The 25593-nt window shown below is 41.4% G+C and overlaps 1 protein-coding gene and 1 pseudogene across 1 annotated transcript in view; one reads left to right on the top strand and one right to left on the bottom strand.

Annotated features, from left to right (window-relative positions):
- The window catches only part of efhc2 (EF-hand domain (C-terminal) containing 2), a 121128-nt gene that overhangs the window by 24935 nt on the left and 70600 nt on the right, over positions 1-25593 (top strand). The window contains exons 4-7 of the mRNA XM_043700858.2: positions 11431-11654; positions 15356-15604; positions 22138-22245; positions 22354-22492. Of these exons, the coding sequence (XP_043556793.2) occupies positions 11431-11654; positions 15356-15604; positions 22138-22245; positions 22354-22492 (720 nt within the window). The remainder of the gene's footprint in view (positions 1-11430; positions 11655-15355; positions 15605-22137; positions 22246-22353; positions 22493-25593) is intronic.
- On the bottom strand, positions 2967-11121 carry LOC122555466 (microphthalmia-associated transcription factor pseudogene; annotated as a pseudogene).

The following is a 25593-nucleotide window of genomic DNA, read 5'->3' on the forward strand; positions in this document are numbered from 1 at the left end:
ACTTCACTCAGGCAGCCATTTTCTAATTGAAAATGTTGATCTAATCCAGGTGAATTTTTTAACCAATTTCACCCCAGCAAGCTTGGGCCCAAGCCTGTTACTACAATCAGTTTACTGAACCAAATGCTTCTCATAAGAGACTAGTACTGAATTTGTACCCTTAAACTGTAAAGTTTCCCTGGTATAGTTTTCAGTCTAGCCGAGGTCTTGCATAAATTTAACAATTGCACCCCCAGTTCAGCAATCACTGAAACAGCCTAGCCATTAAAACCAAGTGACCATTTATCCAGATGTTTATTCTGATTGGTTATGAATTGGATTTTGCTAAGCAATTTAACTGTTCCAAACTACATGTGGGTAGATGTTCCAAGATATGCATTGTCCTGGATACCAGCCTATGAGTTATTTTACTCAATTTATGTCTAGTGAGACTGTTGCTATCTTCTACACCTTGTCAGCCTGGATCATGAAGAACATTTTAACCATTTGACTGAGGCTTGGCTTTGTTTTAGGGTTTTGCTGTGCCCTGACCGAGAGTCCGTCTGTTCAGGAAAGTTCAGTCAGACTGGCAAGGGTGTCCACCCTGCAAACTCAGAGTCATGGAATCACACAGCACTGACACAGACTCTTTGGTCCATCCAGTCCATGCCAAATGTATTCCCAAGCTAAACTAGTCCTACCTGCCTGCTCCTAGTCCATATCCCTCCAAACATTTCCTATTCATGTACTTATCCAAATGTCTTTTCAACATTGTAATTGTACCACTTCCTCAGGAAGTTCGGTCCACACACGAACCACCTTCTAAAAAAAATTGCTGCTCATGTCTTTTAAAATATCTTTCCTCTCACCTTAAAAATGTGCTCCCAGACTTGAAAACCCACATTCTAGGGAAAATTCAACTACTGTTGACTTTATCTATACCTCTTATTATCTAATAAATTTCTATAAGGTCACTTCACAACTTGCTATGCTCCCGTGAAAAGTGTCCCAGCCTATGTTTATAACTCAAACCTTCTTTACACGGTGTGCTCCACTTGCCACATTTTTCTAATGATAAAGCTAGTTGTAGTGCCTGTTTGAAGTCCAGTTGGGCTTCAGCCAAAAGGCACATTTGCATGGTTATATCATGAATCCCACAAATCAGCATCTCATTAACAGTTTAAGCAGAGTCACATGCCTCTGCCAGTCATTGTAACCTAGTCAAAAATCCCAATATGGATTCCTCTGGTTCTTAACTTGCTGAGAAAAACCAATAGTTTTTCTCAGAAAAAAATCATGAATTCTTTCCATATACTCGGCCAGTCTTCAATAATAGGATCAAATGTGTCAAACTTCCCAAATAACAGCATGATGCCAGAAATACTTGTCCCAACTCAAAGACAACTGTTGGAAACAAATTTCTTCAGGAGCATGCTTTTCTGTTGTTGCCACTGAAATAAATCCACAGAATCAGCATTCCAATCAGCAAGTCACCCTTTATTTGCATGTGGACAGTCCTTGACACTGATCCAGCTCCCTCAGAGCCAGCTCTCAGAGTGTGAGGATGTCTGACAATCCTGTTTTTATTTTTATTTTTTTTCAGCGGTGCAGGCAAGGTTCAGGGTCCAATAGTGGGAGCAGGCCCAAGTTGTAGCAGCAGCAACAGTGATATATTATAAGCTGCCTGTGCAGCTGAGCACAGTTTCAAATAAGTAAAAATGAGAAGAAAAGCCAGAAAAAACAATCTCGTAATAAACAATAAAGAAAAAACAAAGAACTTCAAAATAAACTCCTCCTTAATGCGAAGACACAGAATCAGTCTCCTCTCCTATTGTAACACAGGGAAAAGAGCAGAGTTCTTCACTCCACACTGATTCCAGCTCCCTCAGAGGCAGCTCTTAGAGTGAACAGCACCTCTGACACTCCTGTTTTTTTTACAGAACTTCTGACTTTTCTAGTTATTTTCCCCCCACACTACCACCTAACTGCAGTAGTGCTTATACTTTCCCCAGCACCCATGTTGTGTGTGCGTAGGTGTGAGACACAGTGAAAGGCACAAGGTGTACAAATCTTTATTCAATTCCCACCACCAGGAAGAAAGAAAACACCCGAGAGGCCAGTGACCAGCAGTGCCCTTCACATCAAAGTGCAATGCTGCATGATCAAACAGTGAAGGAATTAAATCAAAATAGAGTTGGAACAATCTTGTTTTTATTTTAAATTTTTTTTTCTTTTTTATTACCCCCACACTACCGCCTAACTGCGGTAGTGCTTATTTTTTCCCCAGCGCCCATGGTGTGTGTGTGCAGGTGTGACACACAGTGAGAGACACAAGGTGCACGAATCTTTATTCAAATTTCCACCACCAGGAAGAAAGGAAACACCTGAGTGGCCAGTGACAAGCAGTGCCCTTCACATTAAAGGGCAATACTGTGTGATCAAACAGTGCAGGGATTAAATCAAAATAGGGTTGGAACGATCCTGTTTTTTAAATATTTTTTCTGACCCAGCTCCCTCCAAGCCAGCTCTCACAGTGAGCAGAACCTCTGACACTCCTATTCATTTTTTTTTCTACCCCCACACTACTTCCAACTGCAGTAGTGCGTATTTTTTCCCCAGCACCCATGCTGTGTGTGTGCAGGTGTGAGACACAGTGGAAGTCACGAGGTGCACAAATCTTTATTCAAATTTCCACCACCAGGAAGAAAGGAAACACCTGAGTGGCCAGTGACAAGCAGTGCCCTTCACATCAAAGGGGAATACTGTGTGATCAAACAGTGCAGGGATTAAATCAAAATAGAGTTGGAACGATCCTGTTTTTATTTTTTTTCAACAGAAATTTTACAAGGGAGAGGAGCAGCAAAGCCAGACCCCGAGCCCTACCGTTCAACCAGTTTACACAGAGATGAGGACAAACCTCAAGTCCCGAATCCCCGTTTATTTTTTTTTCCTGTTTATAATATTTTATTAAACAAATTCCAAAACAGTTTACAAAAAACAGTTCACATTTACAGGTGTATACAACAGCAATTTTACAAGGGAGAGGAGCGACAAAGCTAGGCCCCAAACCTTACCGTTCAACCAGTTTACAGGGAGATGAGGACAAACCTCAAATACAATCCTGTTTTTTTTGTTTTTGTTTTTCCAATGCTTCCATTTATTTCTACTAACTCTGCTGACTTTATTGGATTGATAAATCGGTCTACAGTTGCAACACAAGATCTTTTTAAGCTAAATTTAAAAAAAACACAAAGAGAACTTTAAGGAAAAATGAAGTATCAGATGAAGAGTTAAAAAAACACTTTGCGCGCTAACACCCATTTTCACTATCTTCCACGCTCATGCTACTTCGCCGACTGCTTGTCTTTGAAGCACCAGGTGATACAGATGAGAGGAGTGGGTCAGTTGCTTCCCCAGGTGACAGAGTATCGTCCATCAGAATATCATCTAGCTTGGAACCCATTTTTGTGGGAGCACTGTAGGTGCCAGCATGTCCAAGGTTATCATTGAAGGTGAGAGTTCCATCAGACAGATTCAGCGTAGTAGCAGCAGTAGTGCGAGAAAGGCCTGAGTGGTGTTGTAAGCTATCGCTGTGGCACTCATCAGTTACTGGCTCTAATTTAATATTCCGTCCAGTAATATCAAGTGAGCAGAGGCCAGAAGGGTTAACCAGTGGTAATCCATGTGCATGGGCTTGCATTTCAAGTTCCTGTATCCTCAGTATTAAGTGTCTGTTGGCATGTTCCAGTTTCTTCTGTCATGTTTCAAAGTCTTTTGCTCTGTGTTGCTCTTTTTGAAGTTTTCGAATATAATCCACAGATGCCTTTAGAATAGTGCCTTTGTTCCAACGCATGTCCGGGTCATTGGACTTTGGGATTAACGTACCCAATTCCTTTATACGATCATTAATGTTGAACCTCCTCCTCCTTTCAATCAAGTTATGATTGTCCTTCTTCTGCCTTTCCTTGGCTAGTGCTCTGGCTTCAGCTTCTGGTAAAAGAGCACGATGCATTTTCATAGAGGGACTTTTAAAATGGAGTTCCATGCCTGCAACCATTGATTCTGTTAGTTCCCTTTTAATATTCGGTAGGTTCGCAGGACAAGAATTGCTGATGGTAATGGCAGGAGCTGCCATTCCTGGATTATTGTAACAATCCTGTTTTTTTTTTGTTGTTGTTTTTTTCTTTTTTTCTTTTTTCTTTCTTTTTTTATTTACCCCCCACACTACCACCTAAGTGCGGTAGTGCTTATTTTTTCCCCCAGCACCCATGGTGTGTGTGTGCAGGTGTGAGACACAGTGAAAGACACAAAGTGCACCAATCTTTATTCAAATTCCACCACCAGGAAGATAGGAAAACACCCGGGTGGCCAGTGACAAACACTGCCCTTCACATCAAAGGACAGTGCTGTGTGATCAAAAACAGTGAGGGGGAGGGTAGGGACTAAATCAAAATAGAGTTGGAGGGAGAAATGATGCACTCCACTCCCTGCGGCGCCCACCTCTCCCTGAACAACTCCAGGGTGTTGGTCGACACCGCGTGCTCCTTCTCCAAGGACACCCGGGCTCTAACGTAACCGCGGAAGAGGGGCAGGCAGTGCACTGTTTATTTTTTTTTATTTTTTTCTTCTATGCAACACACCCCTTTTTTTCTTTTTTTTCTTTTCTTCTCTTCTTTCTTTTTTTAACCCCCACACTACCACCTAGGTGCGGTAGTGCTTATTTTTTTTCCCCCAGCACCCATGGTGTGTGTGTGTGCAGGTGTGAGACACAGTGGAAGACACAAAGTGCACGAATCTTTATTCAATTTCCACCACCAACAATCCTGTTTTTATTTTTTTTTCTGAAGTGCAACCACTATATGGTTATTTTTTTTTTCTTTTTCTTTTTTTTCTTTTAACCCCCACACTACCACCTAAGTGCGGTAGTGCTTATTTTATCCCCAGCACCCATGGTGTGTGCGCGCAGGTGTGAGACACAGTGAAAGACACAAAGTGCACCAATCTTTATTCAACTTCCACCACCAGGAAGACAGGAAAACACCCGGGTGGCCAGTGACAAACACTGCCCTTCACATCAAAGGGCAATGCTGTGTGATCAAAACAGTGGGGGGGAGGGTAGGGACTAAATCAAATAAAGTTGGAGGGAGAAATGATGCACTCCACTCCCTCCAATCCTGTTTTTATTTTTATTTTTTTCTTTCCCATGGTGTGTGTGTGCAGGTGTAAGACACAGTGAAAGACACAAAGTGCACCAATCTTTATTCAATTTCCACCACCAGGAAGATAGGAAAACACCCGGGTGGCCAGTGACAAACACTGCCCTTCACATTTGGGGGCGGCACGGTGGCACAGTGGTTAGCACTGCTGCCTCACAGCGCCAGAGATCCGGGTTCAATTCCCGCCTGGGGCGACTGACTGTGTGGAGTTTGCACGTTCTCCCCGTGTCTGCGTGGGTTTCCTCCGGGTGCTCCGGTTTCCTCCCACAGTCCAAAGATGTGCAGGTCAGGTGAATTGGCCATGCTAAATTACCCGTAGTGTTAGGTAAGGGGTAAATGTAGGGGTATGAGTGGGTTGCGCTTCGGCGGATCGGTGTGGACTTGTTGGGCCGAAGGGCCTGTTTCCACACTGTAAGTAATCTAATCTAAACATCAAAGGGCAGTGCTGTGTGATCAAAACAGTGAAGGGGAGGGTAGGGACTAAATCAAAATAGAATTGGAGGGAGAAATGATGCACTCCACTCCCTCCAATCCTGTTTTTATCTATTAGCCAGGGCTCCCCTGATTGGACTAAGTTTACAGCCCCAATCAGGGAACATGAATTCTTTGGGGTCCACCTGGCTGACCTTGTTACAATTGCTACAATTGGTCACTTTGCAGGATACTACAGAGGTCTGCAGAATCCTGTTTGGAGAAGAGTAGTCTCCTGATTCACTATTGCTCAGGTGAATCCAAAAAAACAACTCATGGCTAATACATATTGTAATGAATTTTAGAACATAGAAGAATACAGCGCAGTACAGGCCCTTTGGCCCTCGATGTTGCGCCGATCCAAGCCCACCTAACCTATACTAACCCACTATCCTCCATATACCTATCCAATGCCCGCTTAAATGCCCATAAAGAGGGAGAGTCCACCACTGCTACTGGCAGGGCATTCCATGAACTTACGACTCGCTGAGTGAAGAACCTACCCCTAACTTCAGTCCTATATCTACTCCCCCTTAATTTAAAGCTATGCCCCCTTGTAATACCCGACTCCATACGCGGGAAAAGGTTCACACTGTCAACCCTATCTAACCCCCTAATCATCTTGTACACCTCAATCAAGTCACCCCTAAACCTTCTTTTCTCTAATGAAAACAGCCCCAAGTGTCTCAGTCTTTCCTCATACGATCTTCCTTCCATACCAGGCAACATCCTGGTAAACCTCCTCTGCACCCGTTCCAGTGCCTCCACATCCTTCCTATAGTATGGCGACCAAAACTGCACACAATATTCCAGATGCGGCCGCACCAGAGTCTTATACAACTGCATCATGACCTCAGGACTCCGGAACTCAATTCCTCTACCAATAAAAGCCAGTACGCCATATGCCTTCCTCACCGCACTATTTACCTGGGTGGCAACTTTCAGAGATCTGTGTACATGGACACCAAGATCCCTCTGCTCATCCACACTGCCAAGTATCCGACCATTAGCCCAGTACCCCATCTTTTTGTTATTCTTCCCAAAGTGAATCACCTCACACTTAGCTACATTGAATTCCATTTGCCACCTTTCTGCCCAGCTCTGCAGCTTCTCTATATCCTGCTGTAACCTGCCACATCCTTCCTCACTGTCAACAACTCCTCCGACTTTCGTATCATCCGCAAACTTGCTCACCCAACCTTCTAACCCCTCTTCCAGGTCATTTATAAAAATGACAAACAGCAATGGTCCCAAAACAGATCCTTGTGGAACACCGCTAGTGACGGCACTCCATGAAGAAACTTTGCCATCAACTACTACCCTCTGTCTTCTTCCATCCAGCCAATTCCTAATCCAAACCTCCAACTCACCCTCAATGCCATATCTCCGTATTTTCTGCAGTAGCCTACCATGGGGAACCTTATCAAACGCCTTACTAAAATCCATATATACCACATCTACCGCTTTCCCCTCATCAACCTCCTTCGTCACCTTTTCAAAGAATTCAATAAGGTTTGTGAGGCACGACCTGCCCTTCACAAAACCATGCTGACTATCCTTGATCACATTATTCCTATCCAGATGTGCATAAATCCTATCCCTTACAATTCTCTCTAAGACTTTGCCCACAACAGAAGTGAGACTCACCGGCCTATAGTTACTAGGGTTATCCCTACTCCCCTTTTTGAACAAGGGAACCACATTTGCTATCCTCCAGTCTTCTGGCACTACTCCTGTAGACAAAGAGGACATAAAAATCAAGGCCAATGGCTCTGCAATCTCCTCCCTTGCTTCCCAGAGAATCCTAGGATAAATGCCATCAGGCCCAGGGGACTTATCTATTTTCACCTTTTCCAGGATTTCCAACACCTCTACATACCTCAAAGCCATCCATTCTACTTATTTGTGACTCAGTATTCACATCGACGACAATGCCCTGTTCCTGAGTAAATACTGAAGAAAAGTATTCATTCAGTGTCTCCCCAATCTCTTCCGCCTCCACACGCAACTTCCCACTACTATCCTTGACTGGACCTATTCCTACCCTAGTCATTCTTTTATTCCTAACATACCTATAGCAAGCCTTAGGGTTTTCCCTAATCCTACTGACTAAGGACCTTTCATGTCCTCTCCTTGCTGCTCTTAGCTCTCTCTTCAGGTCCTTCCTGGCTACCCTATAACTCTCAATCGCCCCAATTGAACCTTCACGTCTCATCTTGAGATAGACCGCCCTCTTCCATTTAACAAGGGATTCCAATTCCTTATTAAACCACGGCTCCCTCGCACGACCCTTTCCTCCCTGCCTGACAGGTACATAATTATCAAGGACACTCAATAGTTGCTCCTTGAACAAGCTCCACATATCATTTACACTCTTGCCTTGGAGTCTACTTTTCCAAGCCACACATCCTAAGTCATGCCTCACCGCATCATAATTTCCCTGACCCCAGCTATAACCCTTGCCCTGTAGTACACACTTATCCCTCTCCATCACGAGAGTAAAAATCACCGAATTATGGTGCTCACCTACCTCTAATTCTAACACCTGGCCTGGTTCGTTACCCAGAACCAAATCCAGTATGGCCTCACCTCTTGTTGGCCTATCTACATATTGTGTCAGGAAACTCTCCTGCACACATTGAACAAACACTGACCCATCTAACGAACTTGAGCTATAGCTTTCCCAATCAATATCAGGAAAGTTAAAGTCCCCCATAATAACCACCCTATTACTGTCACTCATCTCCTGAATCACCTTCCCTATCCTTTCTTCAATGATTCTAGGACTATTAGGAGGCCTGTAAAAGACTCCTAACAGGGTGACCTCACCTTTCCTATTCCTAACCTCAGCCCAAACTACCTCAGATGGCAAGTCCTCATCCATCGTCCTTTCCACCACTGTAATACTATCTTTGACAAGCAATGCCACACCTCCCCCTCTTTTACCCGCCACCTCTGACCCTACTAAAACATTTAAATCCTGGAACCTGCAACAGCCAATCCTGTCCCTGTTCTAGCCATGTCTCCGTAATAGCCACAACATCGAAGTCCCAGGTACCAACCCATGCTGCAAGTTCACCTACCTTATTTCGTATACTTCTTGCATTGAAGTATACACACTTCAAGCCACTTTCCTGTTTACAGGCACCCTCCTTTGAAATTGATGCCATGTTCCTAACCTCCCTACACTCCAGGCCCTGCACCCTGAAGCTACAATCTGGGTTCCCATGCCCCTGCAGAGTTAGTTTAAACCCCCCCCAAGAGCACTAGCAAACCTCCCCCCAAGGATACTGGTGCCCCTCAGGTTCAGGTGTAGACCATCCTGTTTATAGAGGTCCCACCGTCCCCAGAAAGAACCCCAGTTATCCAAAAACCGGAATCCCTCCCTCCTGCACCATCCCTGTAGCCACGCATTTAAGTGTTCTCTTTCCCTATTCCTCGAATCTCTCTCATGTGGCACGGGTAACAAACCAGAGACAACAACTCTGTTCGTTCTAACTCTGAGCTTCCAACCTAGCTCCCTGAAAGCCTGTCTAACATCCTCGGCACTCCTCCTACCTATGTCGTTGGTGCCAATATGGACCACGACTTCGGGCTGCTCCCCCTCCCCCTCCAGGACCCGGAAAACACGATCAGAGACATCACGTACCCTTGCACCTGGGAGGCAACATACCAAATGTGAGTCTCTCTCGTTCCCACAAAACCGCCTATCTGTGCCCCGAACTATCGAGTCCCCAATTATTACTGCTCTGCTCTTCTTCACCCTTCCCTTCTGAGTAATGGGGACAGGCTCCGTGCCAGAGACCTGAGCCCCGTTACTTACCCCTGGTAAGTCATCCCCCCCACAAGTATCCAAAACGGTATACTTGTTCTTCAGGGGAACGGCCGCAGGGGGTCCCTGCACTGGCTACTTCCTCCCAGTCCCCCTCACTGTCACCCATCTATCTGCCATCTTTGGAGTTACTACTTCCCTATAACTCTGATCTATGACCCCCTCTGCCTCTCGAATGATCCGAAGTTCATCCAACTCCAGCTCCAGTTCCCTAACACGGTCTTGGAGGAGCTGGAGATGGGTGCACTTCCTGCAAGTGTAATCGGCAGGGACGTCGATGGCATCCCTCACCTCATACATGTTGCAGGAGGAACATTGCACTGCCTTCACTGCCATCCCTCTAAAGCTAACTTTTATTTAAGAAAAAACTGGGTCTAAAGAATACAACAAGCAAAATTCAGCACTTACCTACTTACCACAACAGATGTTATTATTAGGTTAGAGGAGGAGGGCGGGTGGGAGGCACTACCCGTGTAGTGCCTCGGGTTCCTCTCCTTCGCGCTTTTAAAGGGGGAAAAAACCTACCCAGGTAAGCTTACACTAACTGCTTCCGGGTCTCGGCTGCCACTTTGGTGGTCGTCACTTCCCCCTGGTGCTCCCGCTCTTTCTGTGAAGAGAGAGTGAAAGAGAAAAAAAAACACCGCTGCCCGCTACCGGTAAGTACTTTTAAAACCAAACGGTCTTACCTTCGCTGCTGCTCGCACTGGAAATGACCGACGGCTTTGAAGGGTGAGTATAAATACTCACCGCTTTCCTTCCCGGCTGCCCCTCTGGTCGTTGTCACTTCCCCCTGGTGCTCCCGCTCTTTCTGTGAAGAGAGAGTGAAAGAGAAAAAAAAACACCGCTGCCCACTACCGGTAAGTACTTTTAAAACCAAATGGTCTTACCTTCGCTGCTGCTCGCACTGGAAATGACCGACGGCTTCGAAGGGTGAGTATAAATACTCACCGCTTTCCTTCCCGGCTGCCCCTCTGGTCGTCGTCACTTCCCCCTGGTGCTCCCGCTCTTTCTGTGAAGAGAGAGTGAAAGAGAAAAAAAAACACCGCTGCCCGCTACCGGTAAGTACTTTTAAAACCAAACGGTCTTACCTTCGCTGCTGCTCGCACTGGAAATAACCGACGGCTTCGAAGGGTGAGTATAAATACTCACCGCTTTCCTTCCCGGCTGCCCCTCTGGTCGTCGTCACTTCCCCCTGGTGCTCCCGCTCTTTCTGTGAAGAGAGAGTGAAAGAGAAAAAAAAAAATTTATTTCTTTTGAGCAGTTCTGCTGCAAACCTTTCACCGGGCAGTGATAAATGTCAAGGCTTTTGTTCTTTTATTTCCTCCAACCGAACCTCTGTCCACAAAGAACTGCCTATACAGCACCCAGGTATAGTAAAAGAAAAGTGAGAAAGAAAATGAGGAAGCTGGAAACTTTTCTTGTGCTCCACAAAACACAATGTGCACAACTTTCTGTGTGTAATTACTCCTTCATATTAGTCTACTTTACCACATCAGTGACACTCAGAGACGATCTTGCTAGGACTTCAAGGAAGGAGAGCGCAAGCAGACTTATGTATTTTGAATTAAAATGGCAGAAGAATCCTAATCATATATGGTAACCCACTGATTTGTATGTATTCATGAGACCCCTCCTATGCCTAAAAAGAGACTGTGTGGTTTGAATGCTGTCAGCAGAAATGCAGCAGTATTGATTGCTCGTCCTGTTCCCTTCATGTGGACAGAGATAACTCCTATTTATGTTTTGTTTCATTGTTATCCATTACCGATAGCTTAGCTTTGAATTACAGGAATTAGACCTTATGTAAAAGTAAGGGATCTGAAGTAAAGTCGACTAAATAGGATAGAAAACAGTCAAAACATAGCCACTTGAAAAGGAATAGCATGGAATAGAACAAAACGCTTAAACCTACGTTTTCTGTTTATATTTTAGGAACTATTATTCATCGTCACCGTATTCCACTTCCGCCTCCAAATGATGATCAATTTTACACAGTGGGTCACTTCAACATTTGTCAAGAGATTGTTTTCTATTCCAAGACATTTATGATTGTAGACTGTGATCTGTTTACAAAAAATTTTCTGCAAAAAATGGGCGTTAAACTGAACCCACCTGGCTGCATTCCTGAAGATCCTTACACTTCAAAACGGGAAGAAGTAAGAACGACTCTTTTTATTTCAAAGGAAAAATATATGTGAAAAATTAACTGGGTAGATAAGTCAATAAAATTCTGTACTAATCTGAAACATATAAATCAAAATGCAAATTGCCACTGGTTTGTATTGTAAGCTACCAAAAATTTCATGTTTTATTGTATGTGTTTTGATGTGAGCGAGGTACCCAAGAATTTCAGCATAAAAATGATTTATAGATTGCTTTTGTTTTACATTCACAACATTTACAATTCATTTTTTACATATATTTAGAAACAGACTTTCTGTGATAGAACATGTATTTCTTATAACTTGACATCGGCGGATGATGCAACTTTAAAACATTTCGAGAAGACTTTCTTCTTGCCCCTTTTTCCTGTAAGTGGATAGTACATCTTCCATATGACAGAAACTGCAATCCACGATGCAAAAACTTGTATATTTTGGATTCTTGAAATCCAAGGTAGCTGCTCATCCTTGCATTTCATCTCATCCATATCACTTTGGATGTTGAACTAACTCTGTGCATTTAAATAAATTAAACAAATAAGATATACAGGATAGCACAAAGCCTATGTACAATGGCTGTGTTAAATGGCCTGATCTTTTAAAATTATACTCATACTATGTAGTCAAAGCCACTTAACAAACAATCTCAACCAGACTTCAATATTGCATTTGTTTCACCTGTTGCCGAATTTTAAGATTCAATCCTTTCCTTACTTATTCTTGTTCCAGAAATTCCTCTGCGTGTTCAGCATTCTTTTTATATTTAAGACTGTCTTTAAACCTTGCTTCTTCAATCAAGCTTCAATTAAATAATCTTTCTTTCTTTAACTTGAAGCCCATTTTTATTGAAAACAGCTCTATGAATTTCTTGGAAACAACTTTCTATGTTAAATATATGTAAATACGAATTCTTTTTGTTCTGAATGACATCGTAGTCAATGAGATGTAATTTATTGGTGGTGAGGGTGCAGAATGGCTCTTGGGGAATTAACCTCTTTACTATAAGCATAAATAATTGAATTTCAGCTCTTGTGACTCAAGCCAGTGATTTAAAAAACTCCTAATATTCTTTGAACCATCTGAAATATTGGTTAGCTTCAAGACAATGCATGGAATGACTTAATACTTCATCTAACAGAACTATGTCATGGAGAATTGGTCCACAGATGGGTATTATTTACACCAGTTGAAACTTTATTGCTGGAACAGCACAGCAGGTCAGGCAGCATCCAGGGAACAGGAGATTCGACGTTTCGGGCACAGGCCCTTCTTCAGGAATTCTGAAGAAGGGCCTGTGCCCGAAACGTCGAATCTCCTGTTCCCTGGATGCTGCCTGACCTGCTGTGCTGTTCCAGCAATAAAGTTTCAACTTTGATCTCCAGCATCTGCAGACCTCACTTTCTCCTCTATTATTTACACCATCCAAGCAAAGCTTCCTGGTGTGGTAAAAACACCAATGGCAAATGGAAATCAATGCAAATGATACCTTCTGGTGGTTAGACATGTTGTACATGAGACCTTTTTTGCTTTTACATAACACAGTGTATTAAAATTATGTTGACCAACAAAGCTTGATTGTTTTCCCCTCCAGTCTGTTCAATGGAAATTCTATGGAATGTCGGAGCTTAAATATCATCCATGAGCATATAATTTTTTTCCCATCCTCTGTGTAATAGGCATCACATAACCATGCCTAATTTTCAATGATTTATGAAAGGTTAAATTAGTCAAATAATAATGTACAGAATTAATTATGAAATTTACTATTAAATTTGATGCCTAATGTAGACAAATTTAGGCTACTATGCATCTTTACAAACACATTTGCACATATTTAATCAATCTAATTCCTTTTAAATTGTTCAAAAGTAAATGTAAATAAAATTATTTGTTCCTATAAATCTGATTATATTTGTGATTTTAATATATGCATACTTTTAAATGAATACACAATTATTTTAAAAATGAGTGCTCAAGGGATGTCTTTACTGTATTAAAATTCTGTCTCAATTTTAGAAACTAATATATTAAATAGTATTAATCAACAAGATAATTTTATTAATAGTTTTGAATAATCTAGTGAAAATTAATTTTACTTATTAAAATAAACTGTTTATAAATATATTTTCAGATTATAATGAAATAAATTTGTCTTGTTTTATTTCGAAGAATTAACTTTTGCCTTTCAATGCATTAATCTTTTATTTAGTCGATGCTATGCATTGAATCTCTTCAATAATTGAATTTTTACTGCTGAATTTAAACTAGAGGGAAGAAACTGGATTAAATTTTGCATTGACAAACCTCTAATACTTAATTTTAAAAGCATTACCAAGAATATAGGATAGTTGCTATTGATCCAGTTTATCATTAATTATTTTTGTAAGCAAAATGAACTCAATTTCCCATACTTGAGAGTTTAAAATATTCAATGGCAGAAAATGCAAATGTGTAGGACACAAATTTTTGGATTTGCTTTTATTGTAAAATCCCATTTTCCCTCACTGTGGAACAATCATGGATATCTTTCATTTACTATGCCTGAGCTTACCAGGTAGTTTGCACATTTCTGGTTGGAAACAGTTGCAAATTCTTCAACTCTGTCTTATGCACAAAGATTCTGGATCAGTGGTGCTGGAAGAGCACAGCAATTCAGGCAGCATCCAACCTTATGCACAAAGATGCTGACCGCCCAATTCTTGTGAATGGGAATGCTCCTAGAGCCTCTTTCTGCTGTCGGTTGTTTAATTCTCCAATACCATTTACAACAATTTGTGACAGGACTGCAGAGCAGTCAGATGATGGCTGATCACCTACTTCAATGCCTACTTTCCAAACTATTCCCGCATATTTTCATTAGTGTTTAGAAATCTGTCAATCTGCACTTTAAGCATGCTCAACAACTAAGTTTCCATTTCCCTCTGGGGTTGATAATCTGTGTAAAGATATTTCTCCCAATCCAGTTCTGCATTTCATCTGCCTTATTTTGAAATTTTGTCCCAGGGTTCAAGATTCTGTAAAGTACCATCTTACCTGCATCTATCCTGCCTAATCTCTTTAAGTGGTTTGTAAGTTTCAAAATGAGATCACCTGTCAATCTTAAAAAATATAGAGATTACAGGCCCAATTTGCCAATCTCTCTTCACAGGACAGGCCCAGCCATCGAGGAAAAATTCTGGTAAATCTCTTTTGCATTCCCTGTGTGGTAATAATATCCTTCCTAATGTTGAATCAAACTCATAAACAATTGAAGTAAGATTTCAATTGTTCTATATTCAAATTCCCTTTGGTAAAGGTTAAAATAGATATTTAGCTTCTCTACTGGCCTGCTGCACCTGCATGTTAGCCTTCAGTGACTTATTGTCAAGGGCAGCCAGGTTCCTTTGTGCAATTGCACTTTCTAATCTCTAACCATTTAAGAAATGCTTTTTACATTTGTGCTTCCTATCAAAAGTGGATAACCTTATATTTTTCCACGTTATATTTCATTTGCCATGTACTTTCCCACTCTCTAAGTTTGTCTATATCTTCTTGAAGCCATTTGCATCTTCCTCACATTCCATATTCTGATCGAGCAAGCTAGAAAATATTAAGTTTGGACAGGGAGGGATGTTTGGAAGAAATGCCATTATAGTGTAACCAGTAGGTTTTCTTGATGGTCATCATCCTTATGTACCTTTTGTATTTCTTTGTAGATGGAAAAAAATATGCAGCCCCTTCGTCCTTATGAGAAGATTGACAAACTTAAGCAGTTTCTGGAGCATGACACACATGTGCTGCGATTTTACTGTTACTGGGATGATTCAGAATCTCTGTTTGGAGCATTCAGGGAACTCATCTTGCACTATTTCTTGGCAGATGACACTATTGAAATCAGGGAGGTACTTAAGCCAAATTCAGGTAGAGATGCTGTTGTATTCCTCCATCGAGGCAAGCTACCAAAGGTATGAGTTTTTGTAATTTTTCATTGTTATTTCTAAATTTCCTTAAATGTTCCACTGGACTATATCACATAAAATGTAAGGAATAAGTGTCAACAAATCAGTAGTTAGTCATGTGACTGGGGTTTTGGATTGAAACTTTCAGTTAATGAAGTGGATTTGATGTACCATCATCCAAAACCATTGGTACCTAATAACTGTGGAGTTATTTGCACCAAGTCAAGCAATAATGGCTTCTAAAGGTCTTCTTGTTCAACTGTTACTGGAATAAGCATCACAGCTTCTAATCCTTTGTGTTGACTTGGCTGAAATTCTTAAATATAGCGAAGGGTGTGACATTCAGGCAATAGTGTGTTTGCTTTTGTTCCACTATTGCTGGAAGTTTCTGGCAAGAGTCAATTTGCTGATCTGTAGCAGCTATTTTAAAATGTGGAAGGAATCAATTTTAAAAAGGCAGCTCTAATGAGACACCATCACCAGAGAATGCAATTTATTGAATTTATTTCCCGTCTTTGTCACTAGGCTAGTTACTATTGTGAGAAAGGCTGGAACCACAAACATGATCTGACCTTTCTGTGGCTTGATACTTTAATTCCTTTTGCATTTTGGATGCCCAAAGAGTTGGTGCCAATTTCAATGTAGGCTTCAAATGTCTGCAGCATTTTGGTTTGAATTCACCTTCAGACTTTAGTTATATTAGTGAAGATTTTTGAATACATAGTTTTAAATATTTTCACCATTTAAAGATCAGGTGAGGAGGTGAAAGAGATCAGATGCGATCCTCCTCACGGACCCAATCATTCCTCCCCCATTGCCTATTCCATTCTGCCATGCCCAGGGAACCCCGTATCAACTTTAATAATTTTAGAGTGTGAACAGCTCCTTCCATAATTATTACCCACCCCAACATTCCAGATTCTATGAAGAAATGGACTGATTTCAGCACAGCCAACCAATTTTCACCCACTCATAGACCCCACCTATCTAGCTTCTTTTCTTCCTTGATTTACCATCAACAATCCGTTTGTCTGCCAACCATTTCTTCCTTCTCTCTCTCTCTCTCTCTCTCTCTTTCCACCCATTCACATACTGCATCAACCCTATCCCCTTCCTCCACGTTCAGCATAAATTCAGCATAAATACTATGTTTTCCTAGATGCTATCAGTTCTGAGGAAGGGTCACTGGATTCAAAACTTTAACTCTGTTTTCTCTCCTCAGATGCTGCCATACCTGCTGAGTTTCTCCAGCAATTTCTGTTTTTGTTTGTTACATATTCTCTGCTGTTATTCTGCAAAGATGCTATTTATTGATGGCTCACAGCAGCATCTGTGTTCAGTTCAGTAGAGATTGAAATCTCCGATGGTCTCCGCTGAAGAATCTCCACTACTTACCTGGCTCCAGCATCTGCTCTTGTCCACATGGGCACTGGTGAGCCAGTTGGAAAAATATTGCAAAATCAAAAAGGTTGGATGCTCGATGTTGAGAAAGAAAATTCTGATTTTCCTGGCAAAGTTTGAACAGCAAGATACAAATCCTTGCCAATGAGCAGTGAGAGGCTAATTTTGCATGCATTAACATCTCATCAGTCCTTAATCTCAACACATTGATATGTAATTTCCAATTTTTCCACATATTAGAGAGAAATTGGACATCAATAATTTTCTGACATGAAGGCCAGAGCAGTTATTTGGCAGCTGTATGTCATTGCTTGTTCCTCTGGGCCTCCGCTTTGGACAGCAGTTCCCAGTATCTTGGAGCATGCTCCAAGGCCAGCTGGACACCCATCAGCTTCACCACATCATTATTGCATATTTGCAACCCATTTTAGAAGACTTCTTTACTTCATTTTTGCCCTTTGGAGTGCACTGACACTTTGTGTTATAATGCTGCTACCAGGCCTCTTTGCAAGCAGAGACAAGCACACATCTCATGTAAAACACCAGGATGTGCTTTGGTGTGCTTCACTTGCTTTCTTAGCACTCCCTCTCTTTGTACTTACTTGGATCCAAACAGCAGTTCTGCCTAGCACTGCCTTGCCTCCTATTTCAGAGCTTAAAGGCTTTCAGTACCTCTGTGTTTGATGTGCAGAGAATGCTGGAGAAATACCTCGTACAGAAGAGTCATGCCAGAATCTTTTCTTTCACCACAGATGCTGCCAGACCTGCTGAGTTTCTCTGTGTTTGTGTTTGTTCCTGATTTCTAACATCTGCAGTATTTTGCCTTACTTGAGTAGTTTTGTGTTGCCTTGCCATTTAGTGCCATGGCAGCTTGCCGTGGTTGTCATCAGTGATCAGAGGCAACTCAACATCTTGGAGTGGGATATGGTGGTGGATTGGACAACATGGGTTACTGCATGATGGGAAGTGTCATTGATAGTCATGACCACTCTGAATTTGATGTGAGGGCAATACAATATGATGGTTGATGTGGATAATCTGTCAGGCTGGGGAAGGGGGTAATGTTGCAAGATGAAAACTTAAGTGAAAGATTTAGATGGAAAAATGTGGCAGCTCAGCAATGATGGGGTCAGGAAGGAAGAAAGAAATATGAAGATTTTAAGAGGACCTTCAATTACAAGGCTGAGCCTGCAACTCACTTTGTCAAGCGCACCCTGTGTTGCCTTCTATTTTTGTATGAATCACAAATACACATGGAAATGGAAAATGGTTGTGCCCGCTATCAGAGTGACCATCTACATAGCTATGTAGCTACTTTCTGTCTGAGTACTTGTGGTCTAAGTGTGAAAGATGTGAATGATTACATTGATTAGGCACTTACACAAGCAAGGTTAAAGCCACCTACAATCACCCATGTCTGTGAGGAAGAAGTAATCACAGGTAATCTTAAAAGTGTCACCTGCAGGCTACAATTTATAAGGTCTCCTAGGTTGCACAGGGGAATGAAGTTGATTTCCTCTCACCTTGACCTGGAAGTATTAGCCAATGTACTCTCATATGCAGTGCTGTCTTACTTGGATGTTGTTACTATGGGAGGGTGAGATAAAATTTCAGCAATCTTACCGCACTTACAATCTCCTCTCTATTTGTACAGCATAGCTTGTGCTGCACACATTGGAATAAGATCCCCTTTGTAAAAGGTACATGTACGAGTATTCCATGGCCCTCCTTGTTGGAGCCCTCCATATCCCACTGTATGGAGAACCACGTTGAACCATCATTTTTATTTCATCTGAATGCTGATTGCTTTCATCACTAGCAACCTGTTTCTGATATTTCCCACACAGGATTATTTGAACTGCAACTAATGGATCTAGTCATAACTGGATACATCGTCACATCACAACATAAGGCACAAGGAAATTGTTGAGGCACAGATATGTCACCAAGCCCATGACTTGCACCAACATCTAATGGGAGCTAAACAGCATCCACATGAAGAATTTGCAGCTGAGGGTCCTTTCAGGATGTGGAAGAAATGCAGAAGCCCAGAGTCTATCATCCTCAATGCCATTTCCTCCATGAGCAAGGAACATTACCACCAAAGGCTACCAATTACATTGGATATCATCACAGAACTATGCCAACAGCTAGAGCAGAACTTGCAACCTGTGTGGGATGAGTGGCAATGGCATGGCTCAGAGGGCCAGCACATGCCAATTGGTGTGCAGACCTATTGACTTCAGGATCTAAAAGTCACTGCTGTACAATGACTTCAGAGGTCTGCACGGCACAAGAAAAATTAGAGAGAGCATAGGTGGGTAGCCACTGTATCCCAGTGGCCGTCAAGGTGATTCTGCACAAATTTTTTTATCTAAGCAGCTGCTTTCAAGGATCCATTGGGAACCTTTGTGACATCTCTCGATCCTCAATCCACGAATATATCAAGGATGTTAATGATGCAATTTGTACCAGATCTCATGACCTCGCAATGAGATGAATGCTGCAATTTGGGCAGTAGGTTTTGTAAACACAGCTGGTTTGTTCCAGGTGCAGGCACGACAGATTGTATGCACATTGTGTTGAGAGCACTATATCATCACACAGCAGACTCAATCAACGGGAAGGGGTTCCATTCCATCGACATAAAGTCATCTGAGATCATTGGGATCACATCTTAGAAGTCCGCACCAGGTAACGTGGGAGTTGCCATGAAGCCAATATCTGTGCGAACTCTTATGTTTCTGCTTCATTTTGCAGCTGAATGCCTTACAAAGAATGGTTAGTGGGAGACAAGACTAATGATATTTTTAGCTTAAAAATGTGTTGCTGGAAAAGCACAGCAGGTCAGGCAGCATCAAAGGAGGAGAATCGACGTTTCAGGCATAAGCCCTTCTGAAGAAGGGCTTATGCCCTAAACGTCGATTCTCCTTCTCCTTTGATGCTGTCTGACCTGCTGCGCTTTTCCAGCAACACATTTTTAAGCTCTGATCCCCAGCATATGCAGTCCTCACTTTCTCGTAATGATATTTTTATACAACCCCTCTGACTAAACCCTCAAGTGCAGGTACAATGTAACCTACTGTTCCACCACAGCTGTGGCGAAGCAGACAATAGTTGTCCAGAAGATGAGGTTCTGATGATTGGATTGGTCTGGGGGAGTGGGGATTGGGGTGGAGGGTGAGTGGGGAGGGGAGGGGTCTTGCAATACTTTACAGAGAGAATGTGCCACATAGGTATTAACATGCTGTGGTCTGCATAACTGAGGCAGACAATGAGGGGATGTGATGGATCCTGAAGAGCTGGGAGCATAGGAGCAATGTTCCAAGGCAGAAGCTAAGGACATTGAGCAGGAAGAATGTCACTTTCAGCATGATGGAGCGTTGCAATGTCAGACATAACAAGCCAGCAGGAATTAATTAAAAACACCATCTTGCAATACAGTTGATTCTGCTATAACATGTGTTTCTTCAACACGAATTGGCTTTTTAATGCAATTGAAGAATTTGGATTGATATTTGTTGAGCACAAACTTTGCTTAGTTTAAGTGGCATGATTATTGTGCGATTTTTATTTATAATCACACGTGAATGGAATTATCGTGTTATATCAGAACCAAATGTACATGTGATCTCTGTGCAGTAATTATTCATTGTCTGTAAATTTGTTGTTGTCAAAAGGGAAGTAGTTTGTTCCAGATTTAATTACAAGTTTTCTTTGTTTGTCTTTTTCTTCACTTTTTTGTTTTGGTTGAATGAAAGTGAAATGTTTCAACAATTTGAATGTGATGTGAATGGCATGTCCCACATTGAACAGTGACAAAATGTTATACTATGCTGGATGTTAGGGAAAGTGTAGTATTCTCTTAAACAAGGTTCTAAGGCCAGTAGCCTGTATAACTTGATTAATGTAACTACAGTTTCGAGGACACTTGATTAGACAGATGATGATGTGAAATAGCAATGAATTCATGGAAACGAGCTTCTATTTGCAGTGAAGTGCCACCTCTACCATATATGTGCCCTCAGAAGTTTTTTATTTTTGTTTTCCTCCCACGATGTTTAATATGAAGGTCTATGTATATCAGACAGCGCTGACCCTGAAGCACAGCTAGGCTTTAAATATAGCACCTGTGCCTGACATTCGGGCAGGTCCCAGTCGTGGTGAAAACTTATACCACTGGTGGTTACGTAATAGTGTGAGCAGGGCATCAGAGAGGTGCGGTGCATGAGAAAACCTGCTCGAACTCACAAAGTAAAACACTACATGAAACTTACAAATTGACACCCAACCAATATTTGGTGAAATGCAGCCAGTAACTAATGTTTCTACAATTTCCTCTGCATTTCTTTTAATGCTGTCAGGTGGAAAGCATCAGGTCTTGGAGATTTGTTTATCTTAAGTCTCATTAATTTCTCCATGTCACCTTTTTACTTAAATCAAAATGAAGACTTAATTGGATTTATTTTTGTTACTTTCGTACCACCAAATGCAAAATACTCATTTAATAAGTTGCCATTTCCGTATTGTTGATTACTCTATTGTGACTGTCTTTAATTGGCTCAAGCTTTCCTGAGCCATTCTCTTTCTTTTAATATTTTGACAAAAATGTTCACTATTAATTTTAATTATCGTTGCAATTATTACTCTTTTTTTCTTTTGGGAGATTTTAAATATTCTTTGTATTTCATTTCTGATTTTATCAACATGCTGGATTTTCCCTGATCTTGTTTTAAGAATTGCCTTTTAGCTTTACACAATATCTTAAGTCATTTGTTAATTATGGTGCCTAATTACTCCAGTGGAACGCTTGCCTGTTTTGAGTATGTTTGTCTTGTATCAAATAATACTCTGAATACCTTTTTACTGTTTGTAGGTTTACAGTTATTAACAGTTCACCCCCACGTAGTGCAGTTTATGTATCATTTCTTCATCAGCTTTACTTAAGCTTTGCAACTCACTGTCCTTCCACCCAAACATCACAATAAATTTCATCAAATTACGATCACTGTTCCCAAGATGATCCCTTATTTCTTGTTCATTTCTTTTTGCAAAACCTAGAATGGCCCATGACTTTGGAAAGCAAGATAAATAATTACTCCCCAAACTTTTGCTGAATATTCTATTTTTGTTGAAAGCATGTTCCAGATCGGTTATATCATCCTGGTGAAATTACAGATCGCACAATACTGAACACTACTGCACCATCAATGCATGACAGCCGCTATGTCTTTGACAGCCTTAAGGTACATAACCAAAATCAGCATTTAAAACTTTCTCACGTTAATATGTTTTTGAAAAGACTTGCTAAATTATTTACACAATTATAATTAAATAAGTGTGCAATATTCTAGACTGGAAGTGTGTACCAGGAGTTCTACAAGGATTGCGATCTAATGATTGGGACAGTGATAAATGCCTGGGGACGAAAGATAGTTCTCTGCGATTGTGATGAGTTCACAAAAGAATACTACCGGAATAAATATGGCGTTGGTGAGTCAATTTTACTTTGTTTTTGTTTGTCATTCTATTATCTGTGTCATGTACTACTTCTGCTACAAAGACACAGGTAGGAAGTTAGGCTAGTTGTATGATATTATGTCTTATAATCTAGAATGTATTACAGCTACAAAATAATGATTTTAGAAATTATAAGGTCTGAAAGCCATTACTGCACAGAAGAGTCTATCAAGTCCATGTGTTGTGAAGTAGATTTTCTTAATAGAGAATTAGTTTGTAATAAAATTAACATTAGAAAATTGTGGTGTAAGAAGTGATGAGTCGGCTCATCACTTTGAGTGAAATAAATTTTCTCACTTGACATCTAGCTCAAAATAAAATGAAAATAACCTGAAAATCTCAAGATGGCCTGAAAATCATGGAATAGATACAGCTTATCTGGAAGCATTTTTTTCTTAAACCTATTATATTTCTAAATTTCAAGAATTTTCTTACATGCAGATCTATATTTCCTGAAGCCACTTTACATTTTAATTTTGCTTGCTCATGGAAAGACTTTATTGAGGCATTTAAATATTTCAAAATTGTACTTGAATTTACCTCACATTTATCTGTTGTGGTTGCATTGTTTGGGAGAGTACTGGTAAAAGTGACCATCATATGGAAACAAAATTCTGTATTCACATTAACAATACTCACGATCATGTTGTGTGCCCTTACCACTGTGTTAAATGGGACAGATTTAGAAAGGATTTAGCAGTTCAAAGGTGAGCATCCAAGAGGTACTTTGAGCCATCAGCATGAACAGAATTATATTCAACACATTCCGTGATCATGTGGGCTGCCCAGCCCAGAGGTCTTTTGTTTTGTAATTATATTTATTAGCAACAAAATTTTTTTTTGACTTTACAAACATATAAAGTTATTGAAAAATACAACCAATAACAAATACTAGTATAAGAAAGAGAAAAAAAGAAAAACACAAATTACAATATAACTACTGTCTACTAACTACTAACCTACTCTATAATTACAAAACAAGCCCTAACACTGTGCAAAACAACACCAATAAATAAGAAATGACTAATAGATAAAAAAAAAAGCAAAAGAAAACACAAAATACAAAATAACAATGCTCAGCACAAAGCTCCCAAGCAAAAGAATGGGAGCGTTGTATATATACCCGTATTAACTCAGGAGACCCCCCCTCCAGGGCCCAGGGCTTGACAAACTGAACCGTCCTGGTTAAACCAACGCCCTAGTTTATCTAGCCGACAAATCTATATCCAAATAACTCAAGTAGGGCTGCCATGTCTTATAAAAATGGTCTGTTGTGTGGTGCACTATGTATGTAAACAAATCCAAGGGAATGTGCTCCATAATTAATTTCTGCCATCCCAGTAAGCCTGGCGGGTTCTCAAACACCCAGTTCATTAGAATATTCTTCCGTGCACAGTATGTAAGAATATTAAATAGTTTCTTCCCATGCCCGTCTAAAGATGGTAAATTCAGTAGACCGAAGAGGAGAGATATTGAGTCTACTTTAACGTCAGTCCTCAATACCCTCCCTATCTCTCCCATCACAGTGTTCCAATAAACACTGAGCCTGTGGCATGTCCAGAAGCAATGGGCAAGAGTACTGACACTTAATTTACATTTGGGGCACACTGAAGATGCCCCTTTTTTAAACTTGGCCAGACGGTATGGTGCCAAATGAACCCTGTGCAGAACTTCTAACTGCTTTGCACACTCCCTATTACAGATTGAGATCTTTCGCACGTTCTCCCATTTGTTCTCCCATGTTTCAGAAGAGATCTCCACTCCTAGCTCTTGCTCCTAAACCTCACAAAACCGATTAATGTCCTGCCAGGCCCTGTCACCCAGCAGGCAGTAGAGGGCACTAACCGAGAGGGTGCTTGTGAAATGTAGCAACAACCTCTCTGTATCGGGCTTACAGGGCTTAGTGAGAACCATAGTCTTCTTCTGGATGAAATCCCTAACCTGAAAAAAATGGAAAAGATCTCTGCTGGGCAACCTGTATTTGCAGCTCAGTTGCTCGAAAGACATCATAACCTCCCCCTCAAACAAGTCTCCCAAACTGGAAACTCCTCTCACTGCCCATAGTTTGAACCCTGAGTCCATCACCCCTGGTTGGAACTCTGGCAAACCGACTATGGGGTGAGTCTTGGATAAGCAACCCACACTCTGACCATATTAATGACAATGGGGTTCCAGCAGTGGTCCATAACTGTCCTCATCTTATCCATGAACAACAGGTTAATAAGAAGGCACTTTACCTGGGAGGCCTCGATATCCAGCCATATTGAGTTTGGATTGTTATCTACCCAATCACAGACAAAGGACAGGAGGGAACTCAATTGATACCCCCTGCTGTCTGGGAAATCAACTCCTCCCCCTCCTTGAGGCAACTGCAATTTAGTAAGTTTGATGAGGGGCCGCCCAAGATGCTAGACAAAGGAATCAAACCAACCCATGAGTCTTCGCAGCGTTGAACTGGGACACATTATAGGGAGCATACACATGGGATAAAGTAAACAAAGAAGAACATTCATCTTAATGAGAGATATTCAGCCCAGCCATGAAATTGGAAGAGCCTCCCATATCTCGAGGTCCCGCCTAATATTATCGAGCAAGTGAGCAAAGTTAGTCCAAAATAATCAATCAAACTTGGAGTTAATAAAAATGCCTAGGTATTGGAACCCCACCCGTGACCACTTAAAAGGGAACCGAGGGCCACTTTCAACCTCTGGTACATCCTTGAGGTTTCCCAAGGGCCTAGTCTCGATTTTGCAAAGTAGATCTTATATCCTGAAATAGCTCCAAATGAATTGGTACATTGTATCAGATGGGGTAATGGAGGTTATCAGTTCAATAAAACAGAAGGTCATCATCTGCATACAGTGTAATCTTGTGTGCCCTAGATCCCACTTCTGGAGTGGTTATGTGGATGTTCTGTGAATGGCCTCTGCCAGCGGTTCTAACACCAACGGTGTAAGGGGGCAGCCTTGATGACGACCCCTACTAATCCTAAAGTTCCCAGACTTCACCCCGTTGGTGATGACCGCGGCCAGAGGGTGGTGATATAAAGCCTCCACCCACCTCGCAAAGACCCC

Source organism: Chiloscyllium plagiosum, unplaced genomic scaffold (genome assembly GCF_037043375.1).
Source record: "Chiloscyllium plagiosum isolate Xiang-an unplaced genomic scaffold, Cpla_swu_hap1 HiC_scaffold_12, whole genome shotgun sequence".
Taxonomy (NCBI): Eukaryota; Metazoa; Chordata; class Chondrichthyes; order Orectolobiformes; family Hemiscylliidae; genus Chiloscyllium; species Chiloscyllium plagiosum.